This window comes from Mustela lutreola, chromosome 2 (assembly GCF_030435805.1).
Source record: "Mustela lutreola isolate mMusLut2 chromosome 2, mMusLut2.pri, whole genome shotgun sequence".
In the NCBI taxonomy this organism is placed as follows: domain Eukaryota; kingdom Metazoa; phylum Chordata; class Mammalia; order Carnivora; family Mustelidae; genus Mustela; species Mustela lutreola.
In genome coordinates, this window is record NC_081291.1 from 159,549,388 (window position 1) to 159,566,954 (window position 17,567).

At 38.9% G+C, this 17,567-nt stretch overlaps 1 protein-coding gene across 3 annotated transcripts in view; it reads left to right on the plus strand.

Moving 5' to 3' along the window:
• The first annotated feature begins 6,348 nt into the window (after positions 1-6,348).
• IGSF11 (immunoglobulin superfamily member 11) overlaps positions 6,349-17,567 on the plus strand; it is a 134,589-nt gene continuing 123,370 nt past the window's right edge. For 2 of the 3 annotated variants that reach the window (XM_059164011.1, XM_059164013.1), the window contains exon 1: positions 6,354-6,718. In XM_059164011.1, coding sequence (XP_059019994.1) covers positions 6,667-6,718 — 52 coding nt within the window. In that variant the 5' untranslated portion in view covers positions 6,354-6,666. Of the gene's footprint in view, positions 6,719-17,567 lie in introns of all 3 variants that reach the window. The other variant, XM_059164014.1, reaches the window with a different exon arrangement.

Below are 17,567 nucleotides of genomic sequence, written 5' to 3' on the forward strand. Positions count from 1 at the left end.
TCAGCTTAAAATTGTTCATTTTTCTCCCTATCTTTTTAATCTCTATAACATCTGTAGTGATGTATCCTTTTAAATTATGATTTTATTTGAGATCTCGCTCTTTCCATCTCTCATTTTAAATTTTAGAAAAGATGGTCGGCAAAGGACTCACTTCAGGTGACATGTGAGAAAAAACCCACAGGAAGTGAATGGAGAGCTAAGCAAGACCTAGGGAAAGAATAATTTTGTTTTGTTTCCAAGGCAAACATGTTCCTGTTTGTTCAAGGAACATTGAGGTCATTGTAGTGAGACCTGATTAAATGAGGGGAAAGGAGAAGAAGCAATTAGACAACGAAGGGACTAGATCAAGTTGGGCCTTGTGGTAAGCAGAATAATGGCCCCCACCCTGCAAAGATGCCCACTTCTTAATTCCTAGAACCTGAAAATATGTTCCCTTACTTGGCAAAAGGGATTTAAGGTTGCAAATAAAATTAAGGTTGCCCTTCAACTGACCTAGAGATAAAGAGATTGTCCCAGATTATCCAGATGGGCGCTGTGATCACAAGGCTCCTTAAATGTGGAAGAAAAGGTAGGGGAGAGAGTCAGAGAAACAGCAATGCGAGAAGGATGTGGCCTGATATTGGTGACTTTGAAGATGGAGGAAGGGGGCCATAAGCCCAGGAGAGTAGGTGGATTCTAGAAGTTGGAGAGGGTAAGGAAAAGGATTCTCCAGAAAGAAACAGCACTGCAGCCATCTTAATCTTATCCCAGTGAGACCCATTTTGGACTTCTGACCTCAGAAAGATAAGATAAAAAGTTTTTGTTGTTTTACACCACTAGATTTGCAGTGATTTGTTATAGCAGCAATAGAAATCTAACACAAGTGCTGTAGTTTATAGTAAAGACTTCTACTTTCACTGTGAGTGAGGCAGGAAGTCATTAGGCAGAAGAGTGATCTGATCTGATTCAATAGATGCTATGTTGAGAATAGACTGTGGAAGAATTCCTTCCTCCATGTAGCTTTTGGATTGAATTTCTATTTTATTGAAGTCTCATCAATTTTTTTAGGATTAAACAAATATAATTTCACATTTCTCTTTTAAGTCAAGGTCTCCACTCTGTTTTCCTGCCAGAAATAAAAGTTTGAACTGTACTTCAACTTCTATGGAAAACTTCTATGGAAAACTCAGAGTTTGAACCAATCAAAATAAGTGATTACCAGTACCAATATTGAAACTCAAGTGAGAGGTTCAAAGAGATTAGATTAGATTACTGGTAAGGAGACTTTGAAGAATATTTGAAAATTATTTTCCTTGCATTATAAGAAAGAGAATACAAAGAATTGAGGTGACATAAAATGCTTCTTATGCTATTTCCCTTTTCAAGTCCTAAACATCATAGTGGCAATATTTTAGATTTGCCATTAGAATGAATTCCGAGCATTTTGTCCCGATGGGTCCTGCTCAGAAAGTAACTTTGTCTGAAAATAAATGTGTTCATAATAAAAGAATTTCAAGGAAAAGAACCAATTTTTCTTCGAATGGATGGAGATATGAAATTTTGCTTCAGCAATATTCACAGTGGTGATAGGGATTAGACTATGGTGACCAGGATGGAAATGCTCCTTACCTTTGTGTAAATCCTATCTTGCCCGCTCTACCAGAGGAGGGGGCAGAAACCACCCAAACAATCAGGTTTGGTCAGAAAGACTAAACTGTCAGTATATCTAGGTTATAAACTGATCCAACATTTGAGAAGGTGGTTTTAAAATATTAAATGGTTTGGGGCGCCTGGGTGGCTCAGTGGGTTAAAGCCTCTGCCTTCAGCTCAGGTCATGATCTCAGGGTCCTGGGATCGAGCCCCACGTCGGGCTCTCTGCTCAGCAGGAGCCTGCTTCCTCCTCTCTCTCTCTCTGCTTGCTTCTCTGCCTACTTGTGACTCTCTGTCAAATAAATAAACAAAATCTTAAAAAAAAAATTAAATGGTTTCTTTATATCTTAACAGAATAAACAGTTATTGACTTGTTAATTATTCTAATAATTCCATTATCATCTTCCCCATTCCTTTATTGTTATTTATTTATTATTGGAGAGAGAAAATGACCATGTGTGAGTTGGGGGCGGTGGTGCAGAAGGAGAGAGTCTCAAGCAGACGCCATGCTGAGCATGAAGCCCTAGGCAGGGCACGCTCTCAGGACTCTGAAATCATGACCTGAGCTGAAACTAAGAGTCTGATGCTAAACCCATGAGACAGAGCCACCCTGGATCCTCTATTGTTATTATAGAGTTTTAATTGCTTTTTTACAAAGGAAAAAGGGGAATTCCTTTCAAGTTTCACTTCTGTAAAGGCCAAGCTCTACTCTAGGTTATATATAATCCTAAGCAGCTTGGTTATAATGGTTACAGAATGAGTTACTGACTCAAACAAGGACCAAGAAGTATTTTCTTTTTCTTTCTTTCTTCCTTCCTTTCTTTCTTTTTTTAGGATTTTATTTATTCATTTGACAGAGTGAGCGAGCATAGGATGGGGGGAGTGGCAGGCAGAGGGAGAAGCGGGCTTCCGGCTGAGCAGGGATCCTAATGTGGGGCTCCATCCCAGTACTGAGCTGAAGGCAGACGCTTATCCTACTGAGCCACCCAGGCGCCCCCTCAAAAGTATTTTCTAACTCTAAGATTCTTATTTTTATATTCTAATAAAATATTGAATAGACAAACATCCTCAAAAACTTAAGTTCAATTAACTTTTAATTATGTATGTAAAGGAGAGAGATAGATACTATTAATAATTTAAAAGTTGCTAATTAAAAATAATTTATAATTGGCTTTGGAAAGCCTTATAATTCCCTCTGTTTTTCTTTCTTAATTGTTTTTCTCCTAAGCTAATATTAAAATTAATTTTCCATTCTTGAATGCAGAATAGCTGACTGTAGAGAGATGATCCAGCATTTTGATGGGTGGAGAATAGAAGCTGGTCTAGGATTAACATTTGGATTGGGATAATCCATATTTAGAGATTTAGAAATTGACCATATTCTCATTTCACTAATGTTTTCAAGCCAAGATTATTATTACACCCTATCAGAGCATTTCACCCTGTGGTTCCTGATCCCAGATATTTCCCCCTCCATTTCTTCCTTGGTCAGAGAGACCAACTATAACACGCTTAGAAGTGGGGGTGGCACCAACATGGCCAAAATTGTATGGGCTACTTATGTGGGGGTAGGGAGGATGTGGTGGTGGTGGGATGGAGGGGGGATACATTTTGGGGTGACAATGGTAGTATTTCCCCCAGACAGCTTTAAGACACTATGGTTTATATAAATTCCTTCAGATGTTGGTCTGTAAAGAGATAAAAGGGAAAGACTTCATGGTGTGGTAGGAAACAACTATAGGATGAATGTCAGAAGAACCTGGTTTTAGTTTTGCCTTGGTATTTGCAATCCCTTGATCTTTTAGAGACTCAGTGTCTTAATATGCGAAGAGGGGGTAATAATACCTGCCTGACCTACCCCCTGGATTGCTGTGAAGATCAGAAGAAATAATATATGTGAAAACATTTTGAAGTTTATAAAGTATTATGCAAATGTAAGATGTTGTCTGTTGCTTTAGAACTTAGAATACTTAAGAGATTTAAAGAAATCCTACTGTGGTCATAAAGCAGATTAGGATGAAAGAACTGGCGGAACTCATCATTACTAATAACGAATTTATTCGAAATAATGCTAGTGGTATTATCTGTGTAAATTAAAAAGCAATGTTTTTCTCTGTTTCCTGTGAGAGTGTCCTTTTGGAATGCTCTGTGAACTGCACTTTGAGTTTTCAGTACTCCCAACTGGCTTCCTGTGAGTCCACCGTCTACCATCTGCCCTGAGCTTCTGGGCCGCCAGATTGCTGCCTGAAATCGGATTATTCCCACTCTTCCTTCAGAAGCTACATTTCTTTTTCTATGAAAAGGGCTACTCCTCCTATAACTCACCAGCTCCTGCTGGTAGAATGTAGAAGTAACTTATGGTGACACAGAGGCAGGAGAGCGAGCTCACTTTCTCTCATTCATGACCTTGAGGATATATCCCATGTACAACTGTAAGTTTTTTAAAGTGTGGGCGTCATATTTTATACTTTATGTTTAACCTTTAAGTTAACCATGTCTTACACAGTTAGATACTTAGTAAATACTTGAATAGATGTGCTAAGAAATATATCAGGCAACTTGCTTTATCAGAGTTTTTCATCCTAGGTTATTAGGTTATTTATTTAATTAAAGAATGAATATTCTATCTCAATATTTAAACTTGTGGGGGGCACCTGGGTGGCTCAGTGGGTTAAGCTGCTGCCTTCGGCTCAGGTCATGATCTCAGGGTGCTGGGATCGAGTCCCGCATCAGGCTCTCTGCTCAGCAGGGAGTCTGCTTCCTCCTCTCTCTCTCTGCCTGCCTCTCTGCCTACTTGTGATCTCTCTCTGTCAAATAAATAAATAAAAATCTTAAAAAAAATATTTAAACCTGGGGTTATAGTGAAGTGAAGACCTGTTCTGAGTAGCACCTGCCATCTGACAGCTTCCTTACTTTTCTCTTTATATTACTCTTAAGCAAGTGCCTGGGTGGCTCAGTCAGTTAATGACTGCCTTTGGCTCAGGTCATGATCCCAGGGTCCTGGGATTGAGCCCTGTACTGGGCTCCCTGATCAGCAGGGGGTCTGCTTCTCCCTCTGCCCCTCCCCCCTACTTGTGACCTCTCTCTCTCAAATAAATAAAACCTTTAAAAAACATATTTTATCTTACTCCTGCCCTATTTGGGACCGGGCTTGAATGTGGTAAAATGTACAGGACAAAACAAGGAATTTAACTGGATGGAGAAAGAAAATCTAGTTCTTGCTGTGGAATTTAAAAGAATGAGAAGGAGCCCAGTGATGAAATCACAGCTGAAATGTAAAATTTCTGTTATTAATGTCAATCTATATATATATATATATATATATATATATATATATAAAAATGTCAATGTATATGTCATACACACACACACACATATATATTTTGGCCATTAGAGGTCTGGCAAGGGATTCTAACAAATTGGAAGTTGTGAACAAAGTTGAAGCATCTTCAATTCATAGTCAAACTATATCTTTTCAGGATATTGATATTAAAGGTGATTGGCATTTCTTAATGTGTTCTCTCTCTTACATAAAATTATAACATCACCAATTTCCATAAAAGGGTGCATCTATAATTCCACCATCTTGACACTGTTTATTTTTACACTTATCTTCCAGTTTTTGTCCAACGTATGGATGTTTTACATATTTGCCTTTCTCCTGTGCATACTATTTTAATTCTTAATTTCCCTGGGAGTATTATATTTGCCAGATGGGGGTTCAAAATTTCCGAGTGGCCCCAAGAATCTTAATCTCTGCTGTGTAGAAATTGACCAGAATGGCTTGACATTCCCCATGGAAGGTACCTCCAAAAATTTTAGAAGGTTCCCATCGGAGGCTGAAGCAGAAAGTGACCATGGGCTGTTAAGACACCAGCGATCCAATGGAAAAGGAATGAAGTTTAGTTTTTATAAAAGAGAAGGTAGATATTTAAGTAAAATAGTTTCAAATGCCAAGAAGGTCTCCCTTTCCATCCAACCAGAACAAACAGGAAACCAAAAATAAAAACCCAAAGTAACAATGACCATAATAAAATCAACCCCTCACTAGTTAACGAAGCGTTTAAATTAGTTTAAGAAAGCCAAAACGTTTAAAGTGGAGAATTTTAAATATTAGAAGTTGAGATAAGTTTTACTAAAGGGGCAAGAGACGATGGTAGGGTCTTTGACAGAAACGGGAAATGAGAAGCACGGTACAGCCCTTAGGCTCTTTTAAGGAAAAAAGGGTAGTGGGTGTGGGGAGAAAAGAAAAGAAAAGAAAACAAAACTAAACACTATGGAATAGAACAAACCTCATCAATTCTTAATTTTGCCAGAATCAGATTTTTGCCAGATTATGTAGGTGACAGAAGAGAGGAAATGGACACATAGAAATCATCTGAAAACAGAAAAAGTCTTGCTCAACGAAGGTTGTGGCAAGTCCTTCCTAGCGGACTCTGGGGATCAAGACTGACACCCCTGTCTGCGGAGTAGTTCACCGCAGGGGTGGGACTTGCCTGCAAGCCAGGAGGGCGTCCTCTGGACGGTCCCCAGCGGCGCTCCCAGCGGCGTGCGGGGGAGTGGGCGGCACCGCGCACAGGTGGCCGCGGCAGCGCCAGCTGCGCGCCGCGCTCGCTCCGCGGGTGGGCCGCCAGGCGTCGCGCTGGAGCCGCGGTTGCCCGGGAGACCGAGCGGGGAGAGTGGGCGGCGCGGAGCCGAGTGGAGCCGGGCTGCTGCCGGACTAGCTGGGCGAGAGTTGGGGGGGTGGGGGGAGTGGCTCCCCCGGCGGCGCGACGGGCCGTCGGGTCCTGGGGCAGCGCTAGGTGGCCGCGGCGCTGCGGGACGAGGCCCGCGAGCCCGGGACGCGCCTGGTCGCAGCTCAGCGTCTGCGGAGCGGGGCAAGGCGCGGGAGCTGCACTTGTCTCGGCTGCGCGTCCCACGGTGCCGGCCCGGCCGGTCGGACCCGGCTGCCCCAAGAGCGCCGAGAGCCCGGCCCGCGTCTCCGCCTTCGCGACGAGGACCCGGGCGGGCGCTGAGCGCGCTTCCCGCGGCCCCGGAATGACTTCTCCGGGCTCTCCGCTGGCGCCTCTGCTGCTCCTCTCTCTGCACGGTGAGTAGCCTGAGCCCTCTGCTCCCGCTGGGGCCGGGCTGGGCCGGCGGGCCCGGGGTGACCTGTGCCAGGTCCTGCGAACCCAACTTTGCCAGGGGCCATATTCGTTGCTGTCGGCCGGGGCTCACGCGCCCACCCTCACCGCTGCTGTCCCGCCTGCGCCCCCGTCCCCCCTCCCCCTCCGAGCTTCTCAGGTGTCCCAGATCCTAGAGGTAACTGCGCCCGCTTCTCGGTTTCCGCGGATCCCGGACCTGCTTCTGACCCCGCTGTGCTTTTCAGATTACCACTCCCGCACTTACTGGGTCCGGGAAGAAATACTCTTTGGAATCAGTTTCCGTTATCCGGCGTCTCCGGGAAAAACAGAGGTGCCTTTAAAATAAATGAGAAAACTTTAAATTGTAGCTTTATCCTAACCTTTAACAAGCATATGCAGGTTTGACTGAAAATGTGATCTTTACTTTAAAAATAACTGTACAGTGTGCTACACTGTGTTCGAAAACAATATAGTTTTTGTACTCTAGCTTCTTCCCCAAAGCATTTAAATTGGTTTACAGAAATACAGAGTGTAACAGTATTAGAACAAAAAGACTAAATGTGTGCTTAATTTTTTAATGTTTTTTTTAAACTATTTCATTTTCTACTCTCTATTTAATCTTTTTTACATTTTATTGTCTATGAATAGTCATCATATTGAACTCTGATTTTTCATCTTATACTGTGCTTTTTTCTTTTGTGAGTGCACTGTCCTTGCAATGTTTTCTGTCCCATTTAATTAATGAGATTTATTGAGATTTATTCTGAAGTTTTATTTAAAGAGCAGGTTCAGTGATTTATGAAATATTGTGGTTAAACTTGTTTGTTTCTGGAGGTACCAACATGTTTCCCATAGTTTTGCGGCCTTATTTGAACTGATAATATACCCATGGATCTTGAAATAACTTCATTTTAGTCGACTTAAATTGTTCAAATTTATTTAGTAGGGGAGAAAGGAATACAAAATTTTGTATACTTTTTCCATAAATGCCAGTGAAGGAAATCATCAGAATTGCAGGTAACTTTATTGGAGTTCAGTAGGTATATTTTTGGTGATGATGTGTAGACAATAATTCAGTGACATGAATATGTGCTTCCAAATTAATTTTGTCTGGTTGCCCATTTGAAGTGGCTGGCATTTTTCTCTGTCCTACTTCTTTCAAGTGTGAAATAATTAGCGTAAATGAGCTTTTTGTACAATTTCTTGGATATAACTGAAAAATGGTATAAATATTATTATAAGAGATGCAATTTTGGTAAAAATAATTTGTTCTTAACCTTCATCTATTATAATAAATGCTGCTCTTTTTGTAAATAGCATTTGTATATAGTCTGTTTTTGAATTATTAGGCAGTACTTTTCAAGAGTTGATGTAATTTGCAGAAGCAGCCTTACAAGGTCATCTGATTTGTTTCCTTTCCTTCAGCAGAACTATTCCTCAGCTTTCCTAGGGTGTTTTTAAAGACGTCCAAGGACAACTCAGCCTTCATGATAATCTGTTTTGTAGAAGTACTTTTCACCCTCAGAAATGAACAATAATGTTCATTTGTTCAACATACATTTACTGAGCTGCCTTCTGAATTTGGCTGTCTGGTGGGGAGGGATGGTGGGGGACAAAGATGCATAAGAGATTGCAGCCCGTAAGGAGTCTGCGGTTTTAAAACAGGCTGTAAGCATATAAAATGATTAATGATACAAGGAATGTATGATGAGTGCCATTTATTAATGGTGATATCAAGGAAGACTTGATAGAAAAGTTTACTTTTGATCCGAACTTTGAGTAGGATTTGAATTGGCTGACATGGGAGTGGTTGGGCCTTCTTTCCAAGTCAAAGGGACAGCCTGGATGAAGGCTATGAAGTGGAAAGTGCAGGGGCATATTCTTGAAAGGCCAAGTGTCTAGCTGCTAGAGCAGGAGATGTGTTGAAAGGAGAAAGGGCTAAAAAATCAGTAAAACAATAGTAGAGAGCCTTGAATGTTGAATTTGGGATTTATTCAGGAGGCCATGGGAAGGCCACTGTTACTCAGTTTCCTTAAGATGGGGAGGGGTGGTGGGTGAATAGTTATTGTGTGCATCCTTGTGCCTAGTGTAACAGTCTCCAGGAGAATACCATGTCCTCACTGCCATTAAGTTGAAGTCAAAGGCAAAGTTGTTTTGAATGAATTAGGGCCCATCCCTAGGACTTAGAATGGTGGGAAGGGGTGGAAACCTGAACTAGTGGCTTCGTTATGAAGGAGGAAAAGAAATGGAATGCTGAGTAGGTAATCACTGTAGCCTTGGCTACTACCAAGTCTTGATGCATGAAAGGTAGACATAGAGAGTCTCTTACATTTTTGAAAGAAAGTGGTTGTCAAGAGATTTCTGTTTTTATTTTTGTTTGACTTTCTGTGGAGTAATTTCAAAGGGAACTTGAACTGAAAAGTTGACTTCTGTATAGTTCTATCAATAGGTTAGATATATCTGAAGTGTTTTTTGTGCTACTTGTGATTCCTTGAAATAGCAGATAACTTTCCAGCATCTGAGAAAATCTATAAAAAGAAAAGATCACATAAAAATGAAATGAAAACGAAAAGAATTATGAGCCTAAACGTTAGCATTCTGAAAAAAGTCTTGCGAACTTTGGTTTCTCAGCTCTAACTTGAATTATGTAACTGCTTTGGCAGGATTCACTTTTTAGTAAAAAACCTGTAGTTTGACCTACATGAAAGGTGGCAGCCACTGGATGAAAACTTTAGAGAAATTAAGCTTAACCCACTGTATTTTCAATGTGGACTATTCAGGAAGGAATTTAAACATTAAATCACCAAGCGCTTCTAAAATGTTATGCTTAGGACTGTTGTCAGACTCAAGGTAATGATGCAATAGGTAAAGACTTTTCCCCCCAGTAACAGTATGTGGCACATTTTCAAATGTGTTTTCGCACTTTGATAGTGGAAGCATTTATAATGAAAAGTCTCATTTGGATCTTCATACTTAAACCATGTGATTTAGTGCCAAACAAGGTGATGTGCTGGGACACAAAATTATTTAATTGCAATGAGTTCTACAGAACAAGGGACTAGAAATACTAGCTGGTTTGGGGGAAATCGTGGTACTCCCACTGAAATTCTCATCTACATTAGTTCATTTAGAATAGGGATTCTGAATTTATGTTATCTACAGTAGTGATGTTTGAGGCAATTGGAGGTAGGATTGCTGCATTTCTGGTAGTCCCCTCACTTCAAGTCCCCCCCTCTTTTGTTTGGTAAGGACTGTCTGGCACACATAAATCTCACCCTTGCATTTTGAGAAGGTCCCTTAGACCATCTGGAGGCTCTGATATCCTTCTTCAATTATAATTGAGAGTTACTGGTTTCAGAGGGGTTGTCAGTTCTTGGGTGGTGTTCAAAACACCATCTGATTTGAGCTGAATTTGGTCTTAAATGTGGAAAGTTAATTAATTACTTATTAGTTAAGCCGATTTACCTAAACTGTGGAAGGATTTTTTTTTTTCTTTCTATTAAAGTTTGGGTAATTGATTCCCTCTGTATCTGGTTTCCTACCACCTAAGAAAGGGTAGTTTACATTTGTGAGGATTAAAAAAAAAAAAAAAAGACATGAAGTCAGCAAAGAAAATCTGTTTCCTAATTTCACAAATGATAGACTCAGCTGTTGATCTGATACCAGTTCATTCTTTACCATCGCCGGATAGATACCACAGAGGTCCTCTATGGTGGGACTCTGCCTCACATATGGATTATAGGAAGAGCATATTTTAGCAAATATCATCACAATTTTTATGTTTATAAAAAGGGATTAAAAATACAAATTTGCTGATGTGAAAAAAAAAGGTCTGTCCAATAAAAAAAAAAATTCTTAGAGGATGTCTACTTACTGGTTTCCTTTCATTTAGCATTTTGATCTTGAGAGAGGTAACAAACTGACAGTATTAGACGCATACTTTTACTTTAGAACAGCCTTGCCAGTAAAGAAGTTGAGACCCCAGAAGCAGTGAATTCAGGAAATTCTTGTCCTCCGTAGAATTTTTCGGAAGAATCTTCAGAGAATTAGTTGAAAATCAGCAGCCATGAATGGTAGTGGTTGGAAATTCAATGCTGTTATTTCATCAAGTGTCACAACTGTGTAATAACACAGTGTGACATTGTGAGTATAGCTCAAGTAGAGTGGGACCACTCCTTAGACCAGTCTTAAGAGACTAATTAATCCAATATTTTTAAAAACTGGAAAGAGGTTTAAATTTTTTTCTGAAGTCTGTTGAAGGTCACATCCATGGAAATTTTAAAAAATGTCCTAGTTTAGAGAGCCCCTCACCCACTTTTGTCTAAAGTCTCTCCCTGTTAACAGCACTTGCTCATGTGAAAACATCCCCGCCACCCCAGAGTTTCTTCCAGCTAGGATTCATTCCCTGTGGACCATCCTCTCAGTCTGCAGTGATGTTTGTATCTTCCAAAATGTCAGAAGTCTTCTACTAATCATAGCTCCATCCTTCATCATATACTCAGAGATGCCTTAAGTAACATCAGACATCTTTTATAATACTTCATCTTTGGTTCCTTGTACCAGGTTCATCACTACCTGTTATGCAACTTCTGTCAGCTCCACAGGTCAGGATCATTTGCCAGAATACAAAATACCTGGCAAAAAGTGAGGGTGAGGTATAGTAAACATCACTTGTTGCAGAACACATTTCAGTCAGGCTAACATTTTAGGCTTTCATTGGTTAAGAAAGCTTGTAGTACATTTCACTTACGCATATTGCCTCTGTGTAGGTGCAGACTGCCATAGACTTAAGACAGTCTGCTTGTTAGCCAAGACTCTAGACAGTATGCAGACTCTTAATCATAGAAAACAATTTGAGGTTGGCTGGAAGGGAGGGGGTTGGAGGGATGGGGTACTGGGTGATGGACATTTGGAAGCATATGTGTTTTAATGAGCACTGGGCATTATATAAGACTGATGAATCACAGCCCTGTACCCCTGAAACAAACAATACATTATATGTTAATGAATTAAATTAAAAAAAATCTATTCTCTTAAGTACATTTTAGAATGATCCAGGATTTCTTGCTTAAAGGATTTCAGTGTTTCCATGTTGCTTATTGAATTAAATAAAAACTCTTCATCATGGGGGAAAAAATGAAGATATAGTAGCTACATCATCTGGCTATCATGAGACTCATGTAAGGTAAAGTTTCAATAAATATTATTGTCATTACTCCCATTTTATTAAAGAAGAAAAAAAGTATGCAGAACATGTAAAAATGTGTTAACAGTGTATGACAAAGATTCTCAAACTTTTGGCCTTAAGATTATTGAGGACCGTAAAGAGTTTTTCTTTATGTGGATTATATCTACCAATATTTACCATATTAAAAACTAAAAGTAAGAATGTTTAAAAATATTTATTAATCAATTTAAAAACAACAATAAGTCCATTGTATATTGACATAAGTAATATATTTTTGCAAAAAGTGAGAATTTTTGCCCAAACCAAAAAATATTAGCAAGAAGAGGGGCATGTTGTTCATGTTTGGAAATCTCTGTAATGTCTGACTTATTTAGATGACAGTGGGATTCCCCTATCTGCCTCTGTGTTCAATTTAGTATGATGTATTTCTCTGGTTAAAATATATGAAGAATATCAGGCTTGACACAGATATGTAGTTAGAGGAGGAAGGGGGTATTTTGATAGCATTTTCAAATAATTTTGGATATTCTTTGATATTTACCAAAACTAAATAGGTAGTAGTTTCTTAAAGATTGGCTACCATGCAAAATTAGAAACCATTATCAATAAACATTTCTTGCTCTGTTATTTTAAAATCCATTGGTGGGTGCCTGAGTGGCTCAGTGGGTTAAGCCTCTGCCTTCGGCTCAGGTCATGATCTCAGGGTCCTGGAATAGAACCCCACATCGGGATCTCTGCTCAGCAGGGAGCCTGCTTCCCCTCTCTCTCTGCCTGCCTCTCTGCCTACTTGTGATCTCCCTCTGTCAAAATAAATAAATAAAACTCTTAAAAAAAATCCATTGATGTATATTGCAACTTGAGTGTATGATTTTTTGGTACACTGTGCATTGATAATTTAGAAAATATTGGTCCCTCAATACAGATTTTTACAAATGTTGACATACATTAAACTGTATAATATAAACACATCACATTTGTTAATATCACCACTGATCTTATCAAAAGTGTGTTTAGTCTTGGAAAACTGCTAAGCTGCAGTGGCAGATACAGGTTTTGTAAAATTTTAATATTTCCCCAAATTTTATTATTGGGAACAGATAACTGTCAGTTATTTCCCTGGAAGAGATAGTCTTATTTTGTTCAATTTGGAGAAAATGCCTGCCACATACCCAAGTCTGAATAATTGTAGTCTGTGGGTTGTTTTTTCAAGTAAAAATGCTGATCCACAAAACCAGCAACTAGTTCATTCAGCTTTGTGCTCACGGAGTCACACCAGTGCTCTTCCCGGTACAGCCATTGTGCTTCGGTCTGCAGCATACGTGACCGATGGTTCATGCTGCCCATTTTGTCACACAGGATATTATAAGAGGTCAAGATTTAATAAAATTACTGTTACTGCTTCATCAAAGGCATTCTTCAGTGAAACTGGATTGTCTGTTTTCATGGGAGCCTGTGATGTGGAGGCCTGTGAGGAGAGTTCAGTGCCTGCACCCAGAGGGCCGTAAGGCCCGTGGTTCACCCACTGCTGTGTCTGCACCGTCAGCACAAGTGTCAACACAGGCACAAGCACATTGCAGTTTACCATCATTAAAAAAATAGCTTTTGGGGGTGCCTGGGTGGCTCAGTGGTTTAAGCCTCTGCCTTCAACTCAGGTCGTGATCTCAGGGTCATGGGATCGAGCCCCGCATTGGGCTCTCTGCTCGGCATGAAGCTTGCTTCCTTCTCTCTCTCTGCCTGCCTCTCTGCCTACTTGTGATCTCTGTCTGTCAAATAAATAAATAAAATCTTAAAAAAAAAATAGCTTTTACCCCACCGATTTTCTGGAAGGATCTTGGAGCCCTGTTGGGTTCACAGACTGTGTGAAATTCTGGTGTTACTATAGTGGAATGTTAGTTTCCTCCTTCCTTCCTTCCTTTCTTTCTTTGTTTTTGAGAATTATTTCTGAGACAGCCCATAATTATTGTATGCTATGTAAGATGGTATTAAGTAAAGTATGCATATATTATTTAAGCATAATAAGCTCACTTAAAATTCTTTATTTGTATATTTTATATATGTTTTTAATTACAGAAGTAACATATCTTAGGCATAAAAAATCAAACAATGCAGAAGTGTTTAAGAATTGACTCACCCTTCCTCCACCCACCAAATCTTCTGGTTTTGCTGTGCATTGTTCCAGACATTTTTGTAATGACAAAGTCTGCATGTACATGTACTTTTTTTTCCTTTAGTGAGGATCTTTATGGATCACATAGAGGACCAGTCATTTACATTTTTTGGAGCTTTTGTTTACCCTCTATCTAGAATCTAGGTTCAAAATTCAATTATGTTTGAATATATTTAGAAGGAAAATTATCATAGCCACTAGGTAGAAAGTGTGTGTGTAGGTGTGTGTGTGTGTGTGTGTGTATTTTGTATGTGACTAACAACCACCATGCCACCAGAAAATTTTTCATGAATTACTCATTTTGTGTTTTAAGTCAATTTTGTTGAAATATAATTAACTATATAACTAACTCTAAGATCCTCCTGTTTTCAGTATAATATTATATAATTTTGATAGATTTATGCACTTGTGTAAGCAGAGTCAAATATAGAAATTTCCATCACTGAAAATTTCCCTCATCTGCCTTTGCAGTTAAGTCCTCTGCTCTTGGGTCTGTCAAATGTCAGTTTGTTTCTGTAAGTATACATTAATTTTGACTTTTTAAAATTGTGTTACATTAGTACCATACATCATTAGTTTTTGATGTAGTGTTCCAAGATTCATTTTTTACATATTCATTTTTACCTATAACACCCAGTGCTCCATGCAATACGTGCCCTCCTTAATACCACCACCAGGCTCACCCATCCCCCCTGTAAAGTCACTCACCCTCCCCTCTAAAATCCTCAGTTTGTTCCTTGGAATTCACAGTCTCTCATGGTTCATCTCCCCCTCTGATTTCCCCCCTTCACTTTTCCTTTCCTTCTCCTAATGTCCTCCGTGTTATTCCTTATGCTCCACAAGTAAGTGAAACCATATGATAATTGACTTTCTCTGCTTGATTTATTTCACTCAGCATAATTTCCTCCAGTCCCAGCCATGTTGATGCAAAAGTTGGGTATTTATCCTTTTTGATGGCTGAGTAATATTCCATTGTATATATGGACCTCATCTTTATCCATTCGTCTGTTGAAGGGCATCTTGGCTCTTTCTACAGTTTGACTATTGTGGACATTGCTGCTATGAATATTGGGGTACATATGGCCCTTCTTTTCATTCCCTTTGTATCTTTGGGGTAGATAACCCAGTAATGCAATTGCTAGGTCATAAGGTAGCTCTATCATTACTTTTTTGAGCAATCTCCACACTGTTTTCCAAATCAAAACCACAATGAGATGCCACCTTACACCATAGAATGCCAAAAATTAGCCAGGCAAGAAACAACAAATGTTGGCGAGGATGTGGAGAAAGGGGAACCCTCTTACACTATTGGTGGGAATGTAAGTTGGTGCAGCCACTTTGGAAAACAGTGGGAGATTCCTCAGAAAACTAATTTTGACTGTTTTAACTTACCTAAATGAAATAATATTATTTGTGCTTGAACAGTACAGACTTCAAGTATTTATGTTCATTTTAAGTTTAACAGAACAAAGCAGGAGAAAGGAATATTTCAACATATCATTCAAACCACGCCACCCAGAATGTCCATTTTAACATTTGATGATTATGATTTATTTCTTGATAAATCTAGATAATTACTATCATTTAGAATTGTTTAAGTGCTTACTTTGTTCTCTGAATTACTTCTTGTTTTCCCTGCCTATTTCTATCCAAATTAAAGGTTAATTTGTATATATACGTATGTTACTGATCAAAATGTCTTTCCTAGAATTTGTTAGGAATTACTCCATATTTTCTGGCATGACTGTTGCTGTGCTGAAGTCTGAAATCAGTCTAGATTTAATTTTTCTTTCTTGAGAGTGATTTACTTTTTGTATCTGGATGTCAAAAGCCTTCCTTTATCTTTATAGTTCTATAGGTTAGCCATAATATATAGTGGTGTGCTTGTTTTTATGAGGTTTTTTTTCTCTGTGAGATATTGTATCTTTTCAATCTGCCTACTCGCTTCTTCCTGAATTTCAGATCTATTGTCCTGTATTATATTTCTGGATATTTCCATATCTGAGCTGATCTTATACTACCTATATATTATTTTTACCTCTTCTACATAATTTTATTTTTAAAATTTTTAATTCAGCTTTAACTAAACCCAGTTCACTCATTTTTCTCATATTTTAAAAAAAGGAAATAATGTCATAAGTATCATTCTATAACTTATTTGTATAACATACCAATTTAACAAGAGTATTTTTCCATCTGTTACATGGAGCTACCTCATTCTTTTTGATGATCATTCAGTATATCATAGCACATATATGCTGTATATTTAACTATTTTCCCATTGTTGGACATTTATGTTGTTCTGGATATTTTTTTTAAGTAAGCACATGCCCAGTGTGGAGCCCAATTTGGAGCGTGAACTCATGACCTCTGAGATCAAGACCCGAGCTGGTATCAAGAGTTGGACATATAGCTGCCTGAAAACCCCAGGCACCCCTATTTCTGATTTTTTTATATTAATGATGTTGTACTGAACATCTTTGTACATATAAATTTAATAAAATGACACATTTCTCAAGGGTCTGACATAAAGTCTGGCGTTAAAAAAAAAATGCTTGGTTAGTGGCAGTTACTGTTATAAGGATTGGTCATCTCCAACTTGAGTCAGAAGGTAAGAGTTCTGTATAGGGAGTACCAACGGGAGATGTGGCCTGGGACACATCCTACAATTCTCCAGGCTTGCTTTCATTTATAAAATGAAGAAGTTGGATGAGGTAATCTCTTGTTCTTTTCCAGCTCTGTAATCTCATGATTCTTTGACTTGGCATCCAAGTATTAAGAATATTGACATAAAATAAGTTGGAGACACTATATTGCTAGTTTTAACATATTTACAAGACATAAGATTTCCAAAGATTTTACAACACTTGCCCTAGTTTAAGACAAGTTACTTGATTTTTCTCTCATCAATACAATGAGACTTTCTTTAATTCTAGGAATTAAAACCATCCTTATCTATTGTGGAAAGATAAAAAGTGGTTTCAAATATAAAGACTCTTATTTTTAAATTGTTTTTTTACTATGTACATAATTATTCTCTTAAATCCTTTATATCATAGATCTTATATGTGTCAGGAGGGAGAGGGTCAGTGATAAGCAGACTATAAATATGACAAATCTTTTTACCACAATCACTATATTCTGGTCTTTTGTCTTGATTTCTGTGACTTTTTTCTTCCTCTCTCTCATAAATTCTTTTGTCTAAATTTTATCTGTATGAGGTTACATGACAAATACAGATATTTTCCTAGTGCTGCTGTTGATTGAAAGTGAAAAGCCTGCGAACTTTCTTACAAAGATTTGATTGATTGATTGATTTAGCGTGCTCCAGCGGTGGGAGGGAGTGGGGGGGTGGGGGGTGGGGGGGAGGGGTTAGAGGGCAGGGGAAGAGGGAGAGAGAAGGGCTTGATCTCATGACCCTGACAACATGACCTGAACTGAAACTAAGAATTGAAAGCTC